The sequence below is a fragment of the Chiloscyllium punctatum genome, chromosome 41, assembly GCF_047496795.1.
Source record: "Chiloscyllium punctatum isolate Juve2018m chromosome 41, sChiPun1.3, whole genome shotgun sequence".
NCBI lineage: Eukaryota > Metazoa > Chordata > Chondrichthyes > Orectolobiformes > Hemiscylliidae > Chiloscyllium > Chiloscyllium punctatum.
The window spans coordinates 24,912,354-24,936,385 of NC_092779.1; the positions used below are offsets into that span (position 1 = coordinate 24,912,354).

General features: G+C 41.9%; 1 protein-coding gene across 1 annotated transcript in view; it reads right to left on the minus strand.

The window, feature by feature from the left end:
- Positions 1-24,032, minus strand: part of LOC140464927 (sodium/hydrogen exchanger 3-like) — a 130,490-nt gene that overhangs the window by 29,186 nt on the left and 77,272 nt on the right. The window contains exons 5-10 of the mRNA XM_072560564.1: positions 20,310-20,487; positions 18,882-19,102; positions 13,455-13,657; positions 10,319-10,408; positions 6,928-6,998; positions 6,548-6,677 (exon numbers count right to left, since the gene is read on the minus strand). Coding sequence (XP_072416665.1) covers positions 6,548-6,677; positions 6,928-6,998; positions 10,319-10,408; positions 13,455-13,657; positions 18,882-19,102; positions 20,310-20,487 — 893 coding nt within the window. The remainder of the gene's footprint in view (positions 1-6,547; positions 6,678-6,927; positions 6,999-10,318; positions 10,409-13,454; positions 13,658-18,881; positions 19,103-20,309; positions 20,488-24,032) is intronic.

Here is a 24,032-nt window from a genome sequence, read left to right on the forward strand (position 1 = left end):
ACTCAGGAGGATGAATCTATCTAGTAGGAGAATCGAGATAATTACACAGGGTTGATTAAAGGTGTATTTAACTCAACTGGTACCATCCAATATTGCATTTTATTGGTGTTATTCAAGGGAAGTAGGGTTAAGGATTACTTGAACAATGCTATTTAGGTGCAGAATATGGACTAATTGAGATAACTGAGACCATAGAAGAGGGGACAAGGAGTAAAGTCCCTCTGAAAGAGGGCATGCCAAAATGATGGCATTGTGGAAAATTCCAAAAGGCACTAAGAAAGGGCAAAAAGTCATCACTGTCACACCAAACAATAAGTACAAAATCCCAATCAAGACCAAAATCAAAATATAATTTCATAGGAAATGTGACCAGGCTTTCTTTCAGTTTTTCAAGCAGGATGTTAAACAAAGGGCTTTCATCCTAAATCATTCATCCCACCCCCAAATAAAGTGACAAATTTTCCCTTTTCTTGTGCACACCATGTGTTGTGATTGTTACATTCTTTTTCTTTTAACAGAAATGTATTAATCATACGTAAGGATCGGTGTAATAATAATATGGACAAGAGTGGTGATTCCAATGGACAGGCAGGACAAGAACACAAAACAAATTGCAGGGTAAGAGACACTCATTCTTCAATATCTTAAATACAAGGTTCTTCTACATACAGTAGGCAGTGGCTAAGTAAGACAGCTTCATGGTCTTAAGTAATAAAATCATAGCATATTTTAGCTATTCCATCCATCTCCTCATTCCTCAGTTAGCCCCATAGGTCTGTTTTTTTGAGTAGGTAACCAGTTTTCTTTTGAAACACTTTCTCAAATTTACTTACACCTTTTACTATTCTATGTTTCTATTCTATGCAGCACAACATAACATTACAATTTACATTTTAATCTCCCTTCCCCCCAATTCTCTTGCCAATTATTTTGAATCTATGTCATTACATTATTGACCATTCTTCCAGGCCAAGAGCCTTCACTTGTGTTTATTTCAGCAAAACTCTTCATAATTTTATGAATGCCTTTAGTAAACCATTCCAGTCTAAGGGGAACTATCCCAATATCTCAAGTCTCCCCACATAAGGTATTAGAACTAGAGGTGGGTGAGCACTTTGGGGACAGTGACCACAATTCGGTGATTTTTACTCTAGTGATGGAGAGGGATAAGTGTGTACTACAGGGCAAGAGTTATAGCTGGGGGCAGGGAAATTATAATGCGTTGAGGCATGACTTAGGATGTGTGGATTGGAAAAGTAGATTCCAAGGCAAGAGCGTAATTGATATGTGGAACTTGTTCAAGGAGCAACTATTGAGTGTCCTTGATAAGTACGTACCTATCAGGCAGGGAGGAAAGGGTCGTGTGAGGGAGCCGTGGTTTAATAAGGAGTTGGAATCCCTTGTTAAATGGAAGAGGGCGGCCTTTGTAAAGATGAGGCGTGAAGGTTCAATAGGGGCGATTGAGAGTTATAAGGTAGCCCGGAAGGACCTGAAGAGAGAGCTAAGAGCAGCAAGGAGGGGACATGAAAGGTCCTTAGTTGGTAGGATTAGGGAAAACCCTAAGGCTTTCTATAGGTATGTTAGGAATAAAAGAATGACTAGGGAAGGAATAGGTCCAATCAAGGATAGTAATGGGAAGTTGCGTGTGGAGGCTGAAGAGATTGGGGAGGCACTGAATGAATACTTTTCGTCAGTATTCACTCAGGAACAGGACATTGTTGTCGATATGAATACTGAGGCACGAATAAGTAGAATGGATGGCTTTGAGATATGTAGAGAAGAGGTGTTGGAAATTCTGGCAAGGGTGAAAATAGATAAGTCCCCTGGGCCTGATGGCATTTATCCTAGGATTCTCTGGGAAGCAAGGGAGGAGATTGCAGAGCCATTGGCCTTGATTTTTGTGTCCTCTTTGTCTACAGGAGTAGTGCCAGAGGACTGGAGGCTAGCAAACGTGGTTCCCTTGTTCAAGAAGGGGAGTAGGGATAATCCTAGTAACTATAGGCCAGTGAGTCTCACTTCTGTTGTGGGCAAAGTCTTAGAGAGAATTGTAAGGGATAGGATTTATGCACATATGGATAAGAATAATGTGATCAAGGATAGTCAGCATGGTTTTGTGAAGGGCAGGTCGTGCCTCACAAACCTTATTGAATTCTTTGAGAAGGTGACTAAGGAGGTAGATGAGGGGAAAGCGGTAGATGTGGTATATATGGATTTTAGTAAGGCGTTTGATAAGGTCCCCCATGGTAGGCTACTGCAGAAAATACAGAGATATGGTATTGAGGGTGAGTTGGAGGTTTGGATTAGGAATTGGCTGGCTGGAAGAAGACAGAGGGTAGTAGTTGATGGCAAAGGTTCATCTTGGAGTGCCGTCACTAGCGGTGTTCCGCAAGGATCTGTTTTGGGACCATTGCTGTTTGTCATTTTTATAAATGACCTGGAGGAAGGGTTAGAAGGTTGGGTGAGCAAGTTTACGGATGATACGAAAGTCGGAGGAGTTGTAGACAGTGAGAAAGGATATGGCAGGTTACAGCGGGATATAGAGAAGCTGCAGAGCTGGGCAGAAAGGTGGCAAATGGAGTTCAATGTAGCTAAGTGTGAGGTGATTCACTTTGGTAAGAGTAATAAAAAGATGGGGTACTGGGCTAATGGTCGGATACTTGGTAGTGTGGAAGAGCAGAGGGACCTTGGTGTCCATGTACACAGATCTCTGAAAGTTGCCACCCAGGTAAATAGTGCAGTGAAGAAGGCATATGGCGTACTGGCTTTTATTGGTAGAGGAATTGAGTTCCGGAGTCCTGAGGTCATGCTGCAGTTGTATAAGACTCTGGTGCGGCCGCATCTGGAATATTGTGTGCAGTTTTGGTCGCCATACTATAGGAAGGATGTGGAGGCACTGGAACGGGTGCAGAGGAAGTTTACCAGGATGTTGCCTGGTATGGTAGGAAGATCGTATGAGGAAAGGCTGAGGCACTTGGGGTTGTTTTCATTGGAGAAAAGAAGGTTTAGGGGTGACTTGATAGAGGTGTACAAGATGATTAGGGGGTTAGATAGGGTTGACAGTGAGAACCTTTTTCCACGTATGGAGTCAGCTATTACAAGGGGGCATAGCTTTAAATTAAGGGGGGGTAGATATAGGACTGATGTTAGGGGTAGGTTCTTCACTCAGCGAGTCGTAAGTTCATGGAATGCCCTGCCAGTAGCAGTAGTGGACTCTCCCTCTTTATGGGTATTTAAGCGGGCATTGGATAGGTATATGGAGGATAGTGGGTTAGTGTAGGTTAGGTGGGCTTTGATCGGTGCAACATCGAGGGCCGAAAGGCCTGTACTGCGCTATATTCTTCTATGTTCTATGTTCTATGTTCTATAACTGAAACATAACCTCATGCTAAGTATTACAAACCCATTTTCAAAGCTTTAACATGTTGCCTATATTGTGATGTACATAATAACAATATTTTAACTGAGATCACATGTATTGACTGTGTTTTTTCCTAGACCTCTCCATTTCTATCTCGGGCGACCGAATCAACACGGACATTTACTATAAACCGACCGGCTCCCACTGCTACCTAGATTACACCTCCTCCCACCCTGCCCCCTGTAAAAATGCCATCCCATATTCCCAATTCCTTCGCCTCTGCCGCATCTGCTCCCAGGAGGACCATTTCCAATACCGAACAACCCAGATGGCCTCCTTCTTCAAAGACCGCAATTTCCTCTCAGACGTGGTTGACGATGCTCTCCACCGCATCTCCTCCACTTCCCGCTCCTCCGTCCTTGAACCCCGCCCCTCCAATCGCCATCAGGACAGAACCCCACTGGTCCTTACCTAACACCCCACCAACCTCCAGATACATCATATCATCCTTCATCATTTCCGCCACCTCCAAACAGACCCCACCACCAAGGATATATTTCCCTCCCCTCGCCATAGGGGTTCCAGAAATATCACTCCCTCCGCGACTCCCTCGTCAGGTCCAACACCCCCCACCAACCCAACCACCACTCCCAGCACCTTCCCCTGCAACCGCAAGAAATGCAAAACTTGCTCCTCACCTCCCCCCTCACTTTCCTCCAAGGCCCCAAGGGATCCTTCCACATCCATCATAAATTCACCTGCACCTCCACACACATCATTTACTGCATCCGCTGTACCCGATGTGGCCTCCTCTACATTGGAGAGACAGGCCGCCTACTTGCGGAACATTTCAGAGAACACCTCTGGGACACCCGCACCAACCAACCCAACTGCCCTGTGGCTGAACACTTTAACTCCCCCTCCCACTCCGCCAAGGACATGCAGGTCCTTGGCCTCCTCCATCACCAGACCATGGCAACACGACGCCTGGAGGAAGAGCGCCTCATCTTCCGCCTAGGAACCCTCCAACCACAAGGGATGAATGCAGATTTCTCCAGCTTCCTCATCTCCCCTCCCCCCACCTTATCTCAGTCCCAACCCTCAGACTCAGCACCACCTTCTTGACCTGCAATCTTCTTCACAACCTATCCGCCCACACCCCTTCTCCGGCCTATCACCCTCACCTTAACCTCCTTCCACCTATCGCATTCCCAACGCCCCTCCCCCAAGTCCCTCCTCCCTACCTTTTATCTTAGCCTGCTGGGCACACCCTCCTCATTCCTGAAGAAGGGCTTATGCCCGAAACGTCAACTCTCCTGCACCTTGGATGCTGCCTGACCTCTGCGCTTTTCCAGCAACACATTTTTCAGCTGTTTTAAAGCCAGCATTTTAAAGAATTGCTGCAGGTTTTAAAAAGTCAAAAATTATCTCCGAGTACAATGAGACCTTGATCAGATGGGCCGAGGAGTGGCAGATGGAGTTTAATTGAGATAAATGGAGGGTTTTGCATTTTGGTAAGGCAAATCAGGGCAGGACTTAAACACTTAATGATAGGGCATGGAGACTGTTGCAAAGCAAAGAGACCTTGAGGTGCAGATTTATAGATTCTTGGAGGTGGAGTCTCAGGTATACAGGATAGTGAAGAAGGCGTTTCGTTTGCTTGTTTTTATTGGTCAGTGCATTAAGTATTCAAGTTGGGAGGTCATGTTGTGGCTGTACAGGACATTGGTTACTACTTTCAATTCTGGTCTCCCTGCTACAGGAAAGATGTTTTAAACTTGAGAGGATTTAGAGGGATGTTAACCCGGTTTGGAGGGGTTGAGCTATAGGGAGAGACTGAATAAGCTGGGGCTTTATTCCCTGGAGCATCACAGTCTGAGGCATGACTTTTAGAGGCTTATAAAACCATGAGGGGCATAGATAGAATGAATAGGCAAGATATGTTCCCAGGGTATGGGATTCCAAAACTCGAGGGCATAGGTTTAAGTTGACAGTGGAAAGTTTAAAAGGGACCTAAGGGACAATGTTTTCATGCAGAGGGTGGTGTGTTTATGGAATGAACTGATAGAGGAAATGGTGGTATTTAAAAGGTGTCTAGATGGGTACATGAAGGGGAAGGGTTTAGAGGGATTTGGGCTAAATACTTGCAAATGGGAATAAATCAGTTTAGGATATCTTGTCAGCATGGACAAATTGGACCAAAGGCTCTGTTTTTGTGCTGTACATCTCTACAATTCTAAGTAACCTGACATTCGTGGGTATTGTGTAAACAGCTGTTTGAACAAGCAATAATTGAAGTGGTTGCAAATGAATTGGAACTGAGGGCTTCTGTGTACAGTTGGAGTTGTTTAGCATCAAGAACTTAGTCTATGGACTAGTGACCAGTTCTCAGTGGCAAAAACCTTTTGCCTCAAACAACCATACAATTTGTTGTCAGATAACTGAACAGCTTGGGATCGGGAACCACATAGATCTCCACCGGCTCAGAAGTGGTCTCTGTTCTCTGCTGTGAAAAGCCATTTAAAACCTGAAGGTAACCAGTTCATCTTTCTTTCAACAATTGTTTTCAGCTGTGACTTTTAACTGGTAGGTCAGAGACCTCACGTAAGTCTGCGACTTTATATCTCCTTCAAATTACTGGATGTATCTGGAGAAAGACTGAAAAGCAACGTTCGGACAAATATAAGGATTATCTCGGCAACCCATGATTAGAAATCACTGAACTGCCTCCTAGGTTTCCGCGACCCATAACCTATTTTTCCTGTGTGTTTGCTTGTCTGTGTGTATGTAGGGGGGAGTTTTAAAAGACAATTAGTTTTAATCTGCGGCATTATATGCCAATAATTTATAAATGTGTATAAAGGTTTATCTGGAGCTGGAGCTGAACTATTTGAATTAAATAGTCATTCTTATTAAGAACAGAATCCTGGTCCATGCTTTCTATCAGAATGGGTCAGAAATCAGGTACGTTGGTGAATTTTGTGCAGTTATTTAAAATTCTTTAACTTTTATAACAACACTAAGAAAGGCATTTGATTGATTGCCAGCACATTACTTCAGTGAGTTACATGTAAGTACAGCTCTTGTCCGATTCATTTTCACCTAACGTACTGTCAGATGTAAAAACTAAGAGACACATAGCCTGTCTTTTCTGCATCCTATATAACCACAGGCCCAATGAGCAACTACCTCAGACAAGTAACTGATGGCATCCTTCAGATTCAGCTCTCGGAAAATGCTAAGGAGATTATCCTGGCTAATCAGTGCCGATTTCCTCATCATTATTTTGCTCAGATACTTTTTGTCAAACCGACTCCACCTGCAATAGAACAAAGCATTAGTAAGGGGCTCACAGCTTTTGTAGATCAACCAAATGGAGAAGCTATGAAAGGACTGCAAAGTGGCAAAAGTTAAAATAAAATCATTTGGAGGGTAGGGAATTGCAAATTGTGCTTTAACAAATGGGAATTAAGACTTTAGTAGTATTTATAAGTTACAAAATTGTGGGCATTATAAATTGCGCTCAAAATTTACAGAAGCTAAAGAAATCGATCAGTAAAGTTACATACTTATCTCGAAGATAATTGTGTCCAATTTGGCCTGAAATATCTTCTATTGCAGACACAATGTGATCAAATGCCTTAAAAACAAACAAACACAATTGTTCACTTCAGGAAATGAAAATGATTATACTTACAAAGCTATGGTACAAGAATAGTACTCAAACATCGCCTTAATGAAATATTTGTTTCCATCCAACAGAAAAATCTCACATTTGGAAAGAACTGTGAACCAAACACTATTTTTTCGTTCAAGACTGTGGGAGGTAGAATCACAGAAGTTTCAGACATCAGGAACATTTCCATGTCCCAGTGCTAACAGTAACTGAGGTCTGCTGACGATTGGAATCTTTTGGACAAATGAGCAGTCACCTCCAGTTAACCACACTCGGACAGCTTTTGGAAATACGAGGTATATTCAGAGGGCCAGCAGCAGTTGGCAGACTAGTAGCTCCACTGACAAACACATTCCCTCAGAAGTCTGACAAATATTTGAAAGCAAAAGACTCAATGCTCATCACTGTGGCAGGGAAGGGTATGACTGAGGCGGTAGCCTCTGTGTTTCTATGGTATGTCCATGTGGCAGGATGACCAGACGACTTTTCTGCCTCCTGCTGGAAGGACCCTACAAGCTGCCACCAGCACTCCAACTCGACAGGGGATGAAGAGTGATCCAAATGTGGGAATATCTCACCAGCAACAGTCGGCTCCTTGATTGGCCTAACTGACTATATGCCACTGCTGGTCCATGGCCTAAATTTTAAAAGTTGCAGTCAACCCAAAATGGACAACACAGGCTGTAATTGTTACATGAAAACATATGAATTCAGAGAAGGAGGAGGCTATTCAGTGATTTGAATTTGCTCCTCCATTCAATAAGATCGTAGCTAATCTGATGTGAACCTCAAATCTGCGTTTCCACCTATCCTTTTTCCATGCTTGCTTAACAAGAAACCATCTACTTCTGCCTTATAAGCATTCAGAGACTCTGCTTTAATCTCAGAAAGAGAGTTCCAAAGACTCATAATCAGAAAAGATTTTGCCTCACTTGTTTTAAAGGAGTGAGCCCTGATTTTTATACAGTAACCCCTAGTTCTAGACTTTCCCTAAAGAGGAAACATCCTCTCCATACTAATCCTATCAAGACCCTTCAGGATTTAATTGTTCCTTTTGTTGCTTTGTATACATCTAAACGCCACAAATACAATCCCGGCCTGTCCAATCTTTCCTCGTAAAACATCCTGCCCATTTCAGGATTTTTAAAAAATTCACTAGTTGGACCTGGGCATCACTGGCTCCACTGGTATTTATTGTCCATCCCTAGTGCCCTTGAGAAGTGAAGGTGAGCTCCTACTTTAACTGCTGCAGTCCATGTGCTGTAGGTAGATGCACAATGTCACAGCATGCATTAGCTCTTGGGGGGAAAAAAACCCTCCAAATGCTTTGTCAAACATGATTTCCCTTTTGCAAAACTATGCGGATTCTTCCTGATTACCTTGAATTTTAATAGTTTCCAACATTTTCCTCATGTTGTTAAATCAACTGGCCTGCAGTTTCCTGCTTTCTGTTTCCTTCTCTTTTTGAATGAAGGAGTTACACTCACTATCTTCCAAAATAATGGGGTTGTCCACAAATCAAGAACGTTTTAGAAAAGTAAAGGCAATGTATCAACTATCTCACTCGCCACTCTTGTCTTATGTTCACTCTAGGTTGAAGCCCATCAGGCCCCAGAATGTGAGTATGATGTCAGTGGTGAGTAAGTTGTTAGATGGGATTCTGAGAGACAGGGATTTACATGCATGTGGGCAAAAGTGAGGACTCTAGATGCTGGAAGCCAGAGTTTAGATCAGAGTGATGCTGGAAAAGCACAGCAGGTCAGGCAGCATCCGAGGAGCAGGAAAATCAATGTTTCAAACAAAAGCCTTTCATCAGGAATGTGGTGCATGTGGTTTACATGCACGTGGTGAGGCAGGGACTGATTAGGGATAGTCAGCATAGCTTTGGGTGTAGGAAATTGTGTCTCACTCATCTGATTAAAAGTTTTGAGGATGTAACCAAGGTGAGGGCAGAGCAGTACACATTGTCTATATGGACTTTAGCAAGGCCTACGACAAAGTTCGGTATGGTAGATTGGTTAGAAAAGTTAGATTGCATGGGATCAAGAGAGAGCTTGCCAATTGGACATAAAATTGCTTGACATAGATGGCAGAGGGTGGTGGATGAGAGTTGTTAATGGACTGGAAGACTGTGACAGCAGCGTTCATTAGGGATCAGTGCTGGGTCCACTATTGGTTGACTCCTCGATTCACATTCTCAACTCATTTCCCCCTCCCTCCCACCTTACCCCAGTTCCAACCTGCCAGCTCTGCACCATCCTCATGACCTGTCCTACCTGCCAATCTTCCTTCCCAGCGATCCATTCCTCCCTCCTCTCCGACCTATCACCTTCATCCCACCTCCGTCCACCTATTGTACTCTTGGCTACCTTCTCCCTAGCCCCACCCTCTCCCATTTTTCTCTCCACCCCGGAGGCTCTTTGCCTCATTCCTGATGTAGGGCTTTTGCCCGAAACGTCGATTTTCCTGCTCCTCAGATGCTGCTTTTCCAGCACCACTCTAATCTAGACTCTGATCTCCAGCATCTGCAGTCCTTACTTTCGCCTCACTCTTGCCAGGTTTAGTTATCATTTCCTATATTAATTCCCATCTCTTTAACCTGGGCTGTACTTTTCAAGTTATCAAAAATTCACAAATTTTCCCTTGCCAACATTCATTAGTTTAAAACCCACTCTACTTCAGTGGTTAAGCAGTTGGCAGGAACACCAACCCCAGCACAGTTTAGTTTGAGACCATCCCATGGCTACAAATCTCACTCTTCCAGTACCTGTGCTATTGACCAATGAACCAGACCCCACTTCTTCCATACCAGTGTTTGAGCCACGCATTTCTCAATAATCTGATCTTCCCTATACCTCTGCATGTGTCTCAGATGATAATGTTATAACATTCGAGTTTCTGCTTCCTAATTTAGAATCTAGCTCCTCAAACATCCACTTACACTTCCTCCCCTGACCATTTGAATGGCTTCCTGTACTGTGGTGCCATGGGTTAGTTAGCTTACCCACACCAAAGCCCTCACTTTCATCCAAACAAGCTGAAAGAACTTCAAGTCTTGTTGATCAATTACAAAGTCTGAGACTCCTTACTCTTGGGTCTTCTTACCTGCCTCACTTTCTTAACCAAGAACTGCACGTACCCAATTATAGCAACACAGACATCATCACAACAGTGTGCGAACTCAGAACTCAAACAAGTGCACTCAATTTGCAACATCAGAGTACTCCTTTAGGAAGGAATCCTCCTCCAACACATTCATTGGATGCTAAGTGACTGAAACTTACTCTTTCATGAAGTTTCTCATTGAGTGAAGGCTCTTTCTGCTGACTCCTCTTTATTTTCAACCACTTAACCAAAGGTTTGATTGTCAGACCCTGAAAAACAATCACAATGCAGTCAGCATTATCACTCAACAGAATCCAGCGCTTCTGATATGAATTCAGTGCAGTCAGTTCTTCAGATCAGTGCATGCAAGTTTAAAATAGATGTTGTCAATTCATTCATACGTTTTCTGTGTCACAACAGTGAGTGCACTTCAGAAATATTTAACAGTTAGCTCCCTATTAGGTAACATCATCAGAGAGAGTCTCTGGTGAAGCGTTGGTGGTATGCCCCGTCTCTCTATTTATAGGTCTTGGTTTTTTAAGGTGGGTGATGTCATTTCTAGTTCTTTTTATCAAGGAAAGGTAGATAGGGTCTAAATTGATGCATTTATTGATGGAGTTCTGGTTAGAATGCCATGCCTCTAAGAATTCTCATGCATGTCTTGGTTTCATCTGTCCTACGATGTGTGTGTTGTCCCGGTCAAAGTGGTTTCCTTCTTTGTCTGTATGTATAGAAACTAGTGCTAGTGGGTCACGTCTTCTGGTGGCCAGTTGGTGTTCATGTATCCTGGTGACAAGTTTCCTACTAGCTTGCCCGATTTAGTGTTTTTTACAGTTCTTGCATGGTATCTTGTAAAAGATGTTAATTTTGCTGGTGGTATCCATCGGATCCTTTATGTTCATTAGTCATTGTTTAAGTGTGTTCGTAGGTTTGTGGGCTACCAGGATGCCAAGGGGTCTGAGTAGTCTGGATGTCATTTCTGAAACGTCTTTGATGTAAAGTAATGTGGTTATCGTATTTGGTTGCGTTGTGTCTGCTTGTTTGGGTTATTTCTGAGGAATTGACAGATTGTGTTTATCGCGTACTCGTTTTTCTTGAAAATGTTGTATAGATATTTTTCTTCTGCTTTTTGTAGTTCTTGGGTAGCTGTAGCTCATTGAAATAATGTCTTGATGCGTTGGCGTTGGAATAATTGCTTCTGAAGTTAAGTATTTGGTCTGTGCTTGTTGTTTTTCTGTAGACGCTGGTTTGAAACTCTTCATTAACTGTCATGTCCAGAAATGGGAATCTGTTGTCGTTCTCCTCCTCTTTTGTGAATTTTATTCCTGTCAGGATTTTGTTGATGGCGTTGTATGGTTCCTCTAATTTTTCTGTTTTGTGATGAAAAAAGTGTCATCTACGTGGTGGACCCAAAGTTTAGGTTGGCTATAGATGGGAGGGCAGCTTGTTCAAGTCTCTGCATTACTGCTTCCACTATGAGTTCTTTTATTGGCAATCCCATATGTGTTCTGTTGACTTGTTTGGAGGTTTTGTTATTGAATGTGAACTGGGTGGTGAGGCACACAAGGGGACTAAGCTTTTCAGCATGGACAGAGAGGAAGTGGGATGCTTTATCTTCTTGAGAGTGCCCCAGTTGAAAAAGGCACCCCTGAGAAGTTAGTAACCAAACCCCCTTTCCTTCCTTCTGTTTTAAAAACTTCAATTAAAGAAAAAGCCCACACATTCCTCTTCAACTGCCCAGATGAATTGTATTGTGGCATGGGCATGAGATTCTGGGGCCAATTCAGTTTTTAACAAATTTAATTGAGTCTTACTTAATTATTTGCATATTGTTGGTGGGTTGCTGAGTTCAGTCCTCTGCAAATCTCTGTATATTTCGGGGATGAGCATGGAGTTGGGTGTGAAGATAGGCACCTTCCCTATTTCACATACTCAAATTAAGGAACAAGGAGACATAAGCCACACAACTGAACGGTATCAGTTGTTATTGGGAATCTGTTGTTAAACATATTGAATGGTGTTGAAGTGTATAAGATCCTGATGGGCATAACGAGGTGGATATGGAAATGATGTTTTCCCATGAGCCTGAATCCAGAACTGGGGAGTTAGCATGGTTTAAAGACTAAGGCAGAGAGGAGAAAATTTTCTTTTTCTCTGAGGATAGTGTGACTTTGAAACTTCTTGCCTCAGAAGGCAGGGAATGGGATCATTGAATGTTTTTAAGCAAAGTTAGATTGCTTCCCTTGCCTTATAACAAGGTTATTGGGGGTAGATGAGAATGTGCAATTCGAAACACAAACAGATCTACCACAATCTTGTTAAATGACAGAGCAGTCTTGAGGGGCTGAATGGCCTACTTCTGTTTCTAATTAGTATGTATACATTCACACCTATAAATGTTGGCTAAGATACACTTTTCCTTTAAATCTCACCAGACCTAGCTTAGAGAGCATCACCAACTGTGATACACATTCATTAAGCAGACCAAGCTTTATTACAGGCCAATTAGAATTCTTGCAACTGGAGTCTACTTCAAGACATGACAATGTCCCATCTTGTAGTCCATTTTTATCCTAGTGACAGTTTTAGTTCTTTTTTAGATTAAATTCCCTACAGTGTGGAAACAGGCCATTCAACCCAACAAGTCCACGTCGACGCCAAAGAGTAACCCACCCAGACCCATTTCCCTCTGACTAATGCACCTAACATTATGGGCAACTTAGCATGGCCAATCCACCTGACCTGCACATCTTTGAATTGTGGGAGGAAACCAGAGCACCCGTGGGAAACCCACACAGACATAGGGAGAATGTGCAAACTCCACACAGACAGTCACCCAAGGCTGGAATCGACCCCAGGTCCCTGGCACTGTGAGGCTGTAGTGCTAACCATTGAGCCACCATGTTGCTCTGTATAATGTCAAAGGGAATAGAACAGAGTCTGTTTACAACATTGTCTGTGCTATTGCATAATATCCCTTGGGTTTCTGTAATTTTAAAAAAACATTTATATAATGGCTTTTCTACAGTCAGAGAACTACGTTTTGGAGTGTGGTTACTGTTGTTGTATAGAAAACACAGCAGCCAATTGGTCACATCTAAAGCCTAGGAACAGCAAACTATTAATGGCCAGAACCACTGATGTTGGTTGATTAATATTGGTCAGGCAACAGGCCTCACAGCTCTTCTTCAAAATGGTGTCGGGGGATCTTTCAAGTCCACACAAGACCTCAGTTTAACAACATCGTTGAAAGATAAAGTAACTGTTTGACTGAAGTACTGTATAAGCTTTGGACGGTACAGTATTGATGGTTACCTGAAAGATGATTGTGAAGTACACCACAATGATGGTTGTACTGACAAATAGTCGCTTCTCATGGACATGCTTCAGATCCAACAACACCACCAGTGCAAAGGCCATCGACCCACGCAGACCTCCATATGACATTACCATCTGATCTATCATCTCCAACTGCACCACACGGTAGTGATTGAGAATCCAGGTCTGAGCTACAACACCTAAAATATTTAAAGAGTAGGAATATTTTAGTTGGAACTCAAATCTGCTGGCATAACACCTTTAAGTCAAGGTCACAGCATATTCAAACCAATGAATTCCTTGAACCATGTGACGTTTGCTAAGATCGGTATCCAGATGCATATGAATCTATGAGGAAGAATAAGCTTCTCAGCCCCTCGAGCCTCCTCCATCATCCAATAAGATCATGACTGGCCTGATTTTAACCTCAAATCCATATTCCTGCCTACACACATAAGCAAAGTGTAACAATGTTATCAGGCATCTGTCTACCTTTACATTAAAAATACACAAAGATACTGCCTCCGCTGCCTTTTGAGGATATGTTCCAAAGATTCTCAATCAGTTAAAAAAAATTCCTTAACTATGTCTTAAATGACCAACTTTCATTTATATTTAAACAGTGACTCCTACTTCTAGATTCTCCCATCAGAAGAAACATCCTTTACTTATTCATTCTGTCAAGTGTCTTTCCCAATCCAATGATTCAAACCTCGTGTATCCAACTAGGATTGGACAATTGGACAATCTGCCCATTTCAGGTCTTAATTTAGTAGACCTTCCCTGAAATGTTTCCAACGTATTTACATCCTTCCTTAAATAAGGAGACAAATACTCTACACATTACCCTTGATGTGTTCTTATCAATACCTTGTGTAGCTGAATCATAATGCCCCTTTATATGTATTCAATTTCTCTGGTAATGAACAATAACATTCAATCTACTTTCCTAATAATTTGTGGTACTTACGTACCTAACCTTTACAATTCATAAACTTGGATGCATGCACTCAGATCCATTTGTACCTAAGAGCTTGGCAATCTCTCATTATTGAAATAATAAGTTTCAACTTCAGTCTTTTTGTTGAAATAGACCATTTCACCTATTCCCACATTATACTCTATTTCTGCCCACTCACATATCCTGTCATTCGGAAGTCTTCTTGTCTCCTCTTCAATACCTAGCTTCGTACCTATCTTTGCGTCATCAGCAAATTTAGCCACCTTACTTTCATTCAAGTTATTTATATAAATTATAGTCAATTGAAGCCCCAACACTGATAACTGATATGAACCACTCGTTACATCTTGCTCTCTGGGAATGATTCATTATGTCTGTTCTCTGCTTCCTGTTAACTAGTCAACCTCAAGCCAACAGGTTACCCCATACACCATGAATTTTATTTTGCAAAAATCTTTGATGGAGTATCTTATCAACTGCCATCTGGAAATCCAGCTACAGTGTATCCATTGGCTCCCCTTTATTCACAGTATGTGCTACTTATTCAAAGAATGCCAACAAATTATTTAAACATAATGGCCCTTTCACAAAGCCATGTTGACTCTGCCAGATTATTTTGAGTGTATTTAAATGCCCTGTTATGTCTTTAATGATAACATCTAAAACTTTTGTCTCTGTTTGCCTCCCTCTTTGAATAAAGGAAATACCTCAGCAATTTTTCAATTCAATGGGACACTTCCTGAAGCTACTGAATTTTGAAAAATTCAAGTAATGCAACAACTAGCCACTTCTTTAAGAACATCGAATAAAGTTCATGAGAACCTGGGAAATTGTCAACCCACTGCTCCAACAATTTGCCAAGTGCTATTCCCTGGTGATTATAAATTTCATGAGTTCCTCCTTCCCTTTCTATTCCTGATTGACAGCTATTTCTGGGATGTTACTTGTAAAAATCCTGGAGTGAAGTCCAAAAAATTTCCAATTAAATTCATCTGCCCCCCTCCTTATTTTCTATTATAAATCCCCGGATGCATTTTCTATAGGAACAATGCAAATTTTGTTCGCTCTTTTTTTTAAACTATAGAAACTATTACCAACTGCCTTTATATTTTTAGCCAGCTTTCTGTCATACACAATTTTTTTCTCTTCTTAATCTTTATCGTCATTTTTGGTGTTTTTATAGTCTGTGAAATCTTCTAAACTGCCATTTATCTTTGGGCAATTATATACTTTTTAATTAAGTTTAATACAATGGTCAACCTTTCTTAGTTATTGTGGATTCGCCCTTTGCAATTTTCTTTCTTGGAACACACCTAACCTATGCATTCTGAAATATCCACCATGTCTTTATTGACATATCCTTCATCACAAATTGCCAGTTCACTTTTGCTTGCTCTGCTGTCATTCCCTAATAAATGTTTTTAGATCCACTCTTCTCTCCCTCAAAAGTTAGGTAAAATCCAAATATATTACAGTCTCTACTACCGACAGGCACCTTCCCCATAAGGTCATTAATTAATCCTCTCTCATTGATCAATATCAATTGTAAATAAATTAATAGATTGTGATTCAAAAACATTGCATGTAATCTACTCAGATCCTGAATGACACAGGGTTAGAGTGGTGCTGGAAAAGCACAGCAGGTCAGGCAGCATCCAAGGAGCAGGAAAATTGACGTTTCAGACAAGAGCCCTTAACCAGGAATAATCCTGAATGATACAGCCCATGATATGATATTTGGGGGTATCACATGAAAGGTCAGGCTACAATAAAAAGTTACAAGAAAGGCTTGATGACCATTGCTGAGTGATACAAGTTCTTCAAGGATGACAACACAAATCTTTGTGGCCCAGAGAGTCACAGTCTCCTGCAGCAACAGATTTTGGTTTGCTGCAGCTATTGCCATCTTTAGCAGTAAAGCTTGCACTGGTGGTATGTCCTCTGTCTCCTTCCTGCTCTTCTTTCTTCCCCTGTTCCCTCCACCTTTCCTGCAGAGCATGGTCTCCCTCATCGCCACTGGGCCAAAACTCCGTCACTCTTACTGTCATTGCCAGCTGGAACCTTCCTTCTGGCAAAGTGACTACTCCCAGCGGATATAAACTTAATTCAGACCTCTGACCCTGGGTTTCCATTCTCCTTGCTACTTACATAACACCAATGACATTCCTGTATTGAGTGTGCTTTTGTCCTGCTGGCTATTTTGTGGGGCTGGATGATGTACTGGAGGAGTCAGGACTGCACCCTCACTCTGCAGCTGCCTCCATCCAGCTGATCGGTTTCAGAACAGAATAGTCCATGCACTGCTTTAAGTAATAGGCTTACCACCATTTACAAGCTTAAGAGTTTATGTTATTTTAACTGGCCTTCATGAGGAAGAGAGCAGGATTCTTGTTGCAGCCCATCCCAACCTGTCCTGGTGATTATTGCAGGAGTTATGATTAGTTCCTTAAAATTAACATGTCACCTGATGCCAGTATATTTTGACCTGACCTATCCTAATGTATTGCCATCTTTAGGGTGCCCCTAACATTCAGATCTTTGTATTTATCTGTTTTTTTTCCATTAAAGACACAAAAATACACTAAAAGTCTTCAAAAGGATATAGATAGGTCATGTGAGTGAGCAAGAAGACAGTATAATTTGAGGGACTGTTCGTCTTCACTTTGGTAAGCCAATGAAATATATTTTTAACACGAGAAACTGTCACATGTTCGTATTCAGACAGATGTGCAGCCTCGCACCAGAAACTCAAAAGGCTGACACATAGGCATGGGAAGCAGTTATAAATGCAAATGATACGGCAATCTTTATTGCAGGTGAGTTGGAGCACAACAGTAAGAACGACTTGCCTCAAATGCTCCGGACTTTGGTGAGATCACATCAGGGGTATTGTGTGCACCTTTGGCGACAGAACGTAAGGAAGGGTAAACTTGCTTTATCGAGGATGCAACAAAGATTCATTAGATTAGTCCTTGGGTTGTGAGGGCTGTCTTTTGAGAACAGTTTAAGCAATAAGAGGCCTATGCTCTCCATAGTTTGGAAAAATTATCTTATTGAAACATAAGAGTCTGAGAAGGGATAGGGTCCAGTTGGGTAGGATCTGGTGATGTGAGCATGGTGACAGGTTAGGGCTGACAGGATTGTCTGTGTCAGGTCAAGTTCATCAGTAGGGTTATTAGGGATTGGATCGCGGATGGTGTGGGAGAGAGCATCAGGTCAGGGTCTGGGTAATATATGCATATGATGGTAGGCATGAGATCAGTTAATATAGTTACGCTATATTCAGTTACACTATATATTTAACTTTTTTAGAGTAAATACGTTCTTAACCTCATGAGAAGCCAACTTAAATGGAGATGTTCAAGGATTTTGGGAAGTGCCTAAAGAAAATAATCAGTGTTCTCTAAAATTCAAAGTGTCCAATGATGGAAATCCTGTGGAGTCATCTTGTTCAATTCCCATCTACTCTGGCATAATGACTGTCTGGCTAATGGAAAATCAAGGCCATTGTGTTCCTTCTATAGGTATGCATGGCAGGATCACCTACATGATTACCCCGAGCCCACAATTTTCATCTCATTCATTTTGATGAGTGGAAAATCTCCTCATCACGAATTTGACCCATTTTAAACTTCAGGGGGATAGATGCACAGTCAAATGATCAAATATGTCTCTATAATTCATCCTTGTCCACTTCCTCCAGGTGAACACCTCAGTCAAAACAGTGAACACATTTATCCCCCAATGGGTAAATAACATATGATTAGCCTCTCCAAAAAGAGAGATGAAAGCTCAATGCTGGGAATCTGAAACAAAAACAGAAAATGTGAGAAACATTCAGGAAGTTGTACAGCATCTGTAGAGAAAGAAACAGAGTTAATGTTGATGATCTTCCAAAAGGAATAGAAGATATGAGAGATTAACAATCTTCGATGAGTACAGTGCCTGTGAAAGAGGGCAGGGAAAGGATTAAAGGGATTTGCCTGCCTTATCACAGTCCCAAGATCATGGAATTGAAATATTAACTGTCTCTGTCTCCACAGATTGTGCCTAATCTGCTGAGTATTTCCTTTAAAAAGGAGTTAGTTAGTTGCCAAATTTGGTAAGTTTCTGATCCACAACAGAGAAGGAAAGTTAGGACAATCAATTTCTTTTAACAAAAGAGGTTGTGACTCTCATTATTAAACTAGAACTACTTTTTCTTATGGGGGGAAGTGAGCACTCCAGACACTGGAGATCAGAGTGTGGTACTGGAAAAGCACAGCCAGTCAGGCAGAATCCGAGGAGCAGGAGAATATGCTCGAAATGTCGATTCTCCTGCTCCTCGGATGCTGCCTGACTGGCTGTGCTTTTCCAGCACCTCACTCTTGGACTACCTTTTCTTATGTTCATCATTTCTCCCTATGCTTGTGTGGCTGCAACACCAGCATTAAACACCAACCCTATAAGCTTGAAGCACTCACCAATGACTCTGTAGACAGAGATGAAAACCAATGTGAAAAGGATAAAAGGCGTATTCCATGTCCATATCGTCGTATCCACTGCAGATACTCCCAAAAACATGAAGATAATGGTTTCCGCTCCACTTGCCAGCATTTTCATTGTGTACCTGACGGTGATAATAGACTGCTCGCAGAGGTTGGCCTGCACATATTTCTGACAGCAGATACCACAGAATGCGATACTGGTGGAAAAGAACCAAAGAAATGTTAAGGATGGAAGAACTGAAAATTCAACAATGTTGCCCCCACACCCCCCACCCCCAAATCAGGCTAGAATATTGAGGTCACATATTCCCTTTGCATCCCTATCTCATCTGGTCAACCTTAGCCAGATGCCTGTTTAAATGAAAACTGAAAGAACTACACATGCTGTAAATCAAAACCAGAAACAGCTGGAAAGCTCAGAAGGTCTAGCAGCATCTGTGGACACAAATCAGAGTTAACATTTCACGTCAGTTCTGAGGAAGGGCCACTTGACCCGAAACATTAACTCTGATTTTTCTCCACAGATGCTGCCGGACCCGCTGAGCTTTTCCAGCAATTTCTGTTTTGGTTGTCAGTAATCTTGAACATGTGCTGAGTCTGGATGGTCTGCTCCAAGGCTTTCTGCAATTATTGTTTCATAATGCTATTCCTAGAAAGCTTTGGAAAAACCAGTGTTTCAGGAGCAAGGAAGAATGCAGATCTTCACCCCGTTTCTCCTAATGGAAGAACTGAACTGACTGCAGAAACACATTAGCTCTCCCACGTACCATTGTATTCCTGTGGACAACTAATGTGTGAAATCAGTGAAATTTCCTCCAAATTCACAAAAGGAAACTGAACCTCATCTAAGACTCCATTTGTCACTACAGAAGAGAAGTCTGTCTGCGGATCACCAGAATTAATCCATTGACAGTTAAACCATAAACAGTACAAGTTTGTGAATTCCCATCATTTTGTTAACTTTCTTGAATTGAGTGGGTGGGGTGGAGTATTTGCAATCCTCACCCAAGTTCCAATCTTTACATGCAAATGTAATTTTCTGGGCAACAGGAAAAGTCCAACCTGATCCAGTGCTCAACCAACATCCAGATCACCTCCAATTCCAAAAAGAATCATTTGGTAACAATCAGACACTGTCTACTCTTGCCACAGAAGCCTAGAGACACCATGGTTCATTAAACCAGCTATACTGTGAACTTGACTGAAAACTAGTATTAAGTGGGAGTTAAACCTCGCACCTTCTAGCTGCAGTTTAGTCAATGAAGCTGGGAGAATAGTTCCTCCTTCCCCTTTATGTTGGATTTCTCTGCCTGGACCTGGGAATGATCTTTCTAATGCTAAATACACGGAGCTGAAGGAATATTATAGTCAAAGTTGATTAGTTTTTTTCAAAAAAATACTTACGTTAATATAGCAGAAAGGGAAAGCATATCTGAAGTGAGGTAGGACAAGTAAGAAATGACAAAGACAAATCCAGGTTCGATCACCCTCACGTGCTTGGTAAATCTGGTTACCAGGGACAATAGGAATCCAAAGATGATACCAATGGCAATTCCACCCAAACTTACAACAAAGAAAGAAACTAGGAAGAAACAGATAATCCCATTTAACACTTCAGTCTCTTGTAAAACATGACAATATGTGAACAAAGGACATTAATTGATTAACATGTTTTTGTACATTGTCAGGCAATGTTGGATATTGATATTCAGAGAGCATCTTTAGTGCAGTAACACACAGCGAGACTCTTCACATGCAAGGTACCAAACAAGAATTTACCACCAAGCCACCTGAGATGATCTTAGGACAGATCATCAAACAGAAGCATCTTACAGGAGAAAAGAGAGGTACACAGGCAGAGAGGTTCAAGGAGAGAATTCCTTAGCCTTTAGGGTTTTGCTAACTGAATGCACAACCACCAATGTTGGAGCAATTGTAAACAGGAGTCTGCAGGGGACCAGGATTAGATAGTTCATAGAGGGATGGACGACTGGAACAAGCTTTTAAGATGGCCATGGAGGGTTTTGAAAACAAGAATGAAGATTTAAAAATCAATCACTAGTATAACTGGTAACTAATGTAGGTCAATGATCACATGGATGATAATGGATGGGACCTGGTATTACGCAAACACAGCAGCAGAGTTTTGGATGAACTTAAGCTTATAGTAGATGGGAGATTGATTGGGAGTGCAATGCTATAGGCATGTTCAGAGGGAGCAAAGACTTCAACAGATTAGCTGAGGCAGGGGAGAGAGTTGAATGATTTTGCAGAGTGATTGTAATAGAGTCACAGAGATGTATAGCACTGAAACAGACTCTTCGGTCCAACTCCTTCATGCCAAACAGATATCCCAATTAATCTCGTCCCAGTTGCCAGCGCTTGGCCCATATCTCTCTAAACCCTTTCTATTTGCAGATCATCCAGATGCCTTTTAAATGTTGTAATTGTACCAGCCTCCACCACATCCTCTGGCAGCTCATTCCATACATGCACCACCCACTGTGTGAAAAAGTTGCCCCTTTGGTCTCATTTATATCTTTCCCCTCTCACCCTAAACCTGTGCCCTCTAGTTCTGGACTACCCCACCCCAGGGAAAAGACCTTGTCTCTTGACCCTATTCTTGTCCCTCATGATGTTATAAACCTGTAACCTCAGTCTCCAATGCTCCAGGGAAAACAGCCTCGGCCTATTCAGCCTCTCCCTCTAGCTCAAATCCTCCAACCCTAGCAACATCCTTTTAAATCTTTTCTGAACCCTTTCAAGTTTCACAGCATCCTTCCAATAGAAGGGAGACCAGAATTGCACACAATATTCCAAAAATGACCTAACCAATGTCCTGTACAGCTGCAACATGACCTCCAAACTCCTATACTCAATGCTCTGTCTAATAAAGGAAAGGATACCAAACACCTTCTTCACTATTCTATTTACCTGGGACTCCACTTTCAAGGAGCTATGAACCTACACTCCAAGATCTCTTTGTGCAGCAACTCTCCCCAGGACCTTGCCATTAAGTGTTTCAGTCCTACTCTGATTTGCCTCTCCAAAATGCAGCACCTCATATTTACCTAAATTAAACTCCACCTGCCACTCCTCGGTCCATTGGCCCAGCTGATCAAGATCCTGTTGTACTCTGAGGTAATCTTATTTGCTGTCAACTACACCTCCAATTTTGGTGTCATCTGCAAGCTTACTAACTATACCTCTTATGTTCAGATCCAAATAATTTATATAATGACAAAAAGCAGTGGACACAGCACAAATCCTTGTGGCACATCACTGGTCACAAACCTTCAGTCTGAAAGGCAACCCTCCGCCACCACCCTCTATTTACTATCTTCAAGCCAGTTCTGTATCCAAACAACTAGTTCTCCCGGTATTCCATGAGATCTAACCATACTAACCAGTCTACCATGAGAAACCTTGTTGAATGCCTTACTGAAGTCCAGATAGGTCACGTCCACCACCCTACCCTCACCAATCCTCTTCGTTACTTCTTCAAATGACTCAATCGAGTTTGTGAGAATCATTTCCCACACACAAAGCCGTGTTGACTATCCGTAATCAGTCCTTGCCTTTCCAAATATATATGAACCCTGTCCCTCACAATTCCCTCCAACAATTTGCCCACCACTGATGTCAGGCTCACCAGTCTATAATTCCCTGGCTTTTCCTTATCACCTTTCTTAAATAGTGACATCACGTTAGACAATCTCCACTCCTGTGACTATCGATGATACAAATATCTCAGCAAGGGGCCCCGCAATCATTTCCCCAGCTTCCCACAGAGTTCTAGGGTACACCTGATCAGGTCCTGGGAATTTATCCACCTTTATGCATTTTAAGACATCCAGCACCTCCTCCTCTGTAATATGGACAATTTTCAAGATGTCACCATCTATTTCCCCACATTCTATATCTTCCATGTCCTTCTCCACAGTAAACATTGATGCAAAATACTTGTTTAGAATCTCCCCCATTTCCTGTGGTTCCACACATGGGCTGCCTTGCTGATCTTTGAGGGTGCAAAAGTGAGGACTGCAGGATATGCCTCATTCCTGATGAAGGACTTTTGCCCAAAACGTTGATTTGCCTGCTCCTCGAATGCTGCCTGACTTGCTGTGCTTTTCCAGCACCACACTCTGATCTTTAAGGGGCCCTATTCTCTCCCTAGTTACCTGTTTGTCCTTAATATCTTTATAAAATCCCTTTGGATTCTCCTTAACCTTATTTGCCAAAGCTATGTAATGTCCTGTTTTTGCCCTCCTGATTTTTCTCTTTGAGTATACTCCTACTTCCTTTATACCCTTCTCAGGATTCACTCCATCTATGCTGTCTATACCTGACATATACTTCCTTCTTTTTCTTAACCAAAACCTCAATTTCTCCAGTCATCCAGCATTCCCTATACCTACCAGCCTTGCCTTTCACCCTAACAGAAATATTCTGTCTCTGGACTCTCACTATCTCATTTCTGAAGGCTTCCCATTTTCCAGCCGTCCCTTTACCTGCAAACATCTGCGCCCAACAAACTTTTGAAAGTTCTTGCCAAAAATCATCAAAATTGGAGTTCCCCAATATAGAACTTCAACTTTTAGATCTGGCCTATCCTCTTCCATCACTATTTTAAAACTAATAGAATTATGGTCGCTGGCCCCAAAGTGCTCCTCCACTGACACCTCAGTCACGTGCCCTGCCTTATTTCCCAAGAGTAGGTCAAGTTTTGCACCTTGTCTAGTAGGTACATTTACATACTGAATCAGAAAATTGTATTGTACGCACTTAACAAATTCCTCTCCATCTAAACCCTGAACACTATGGCAGTCACAGTTTATGTTTGGAAAGTTAAAATCCCCTTGGAAAGTTAAAAACCATAGCCATCTTATTATTCTTACAGATAATTGAGATCACCTTACAAACTTGTTTCTAAATTTCCCACTGACTATTGGAGGGATGGTTCTATAATACAATCCCTTTCAATTTCTCAGTTCCACCCAAATAACTTCCCTGGATGTATTGTCAGGAATATCCTCCCTAAGTACAGCCATAATGCTATCCCTTATCAAAATTGTTACTCCCCCTCCTCTCTTGACCCCCTTTCTATCCTTTCTATTGCATTTGGAA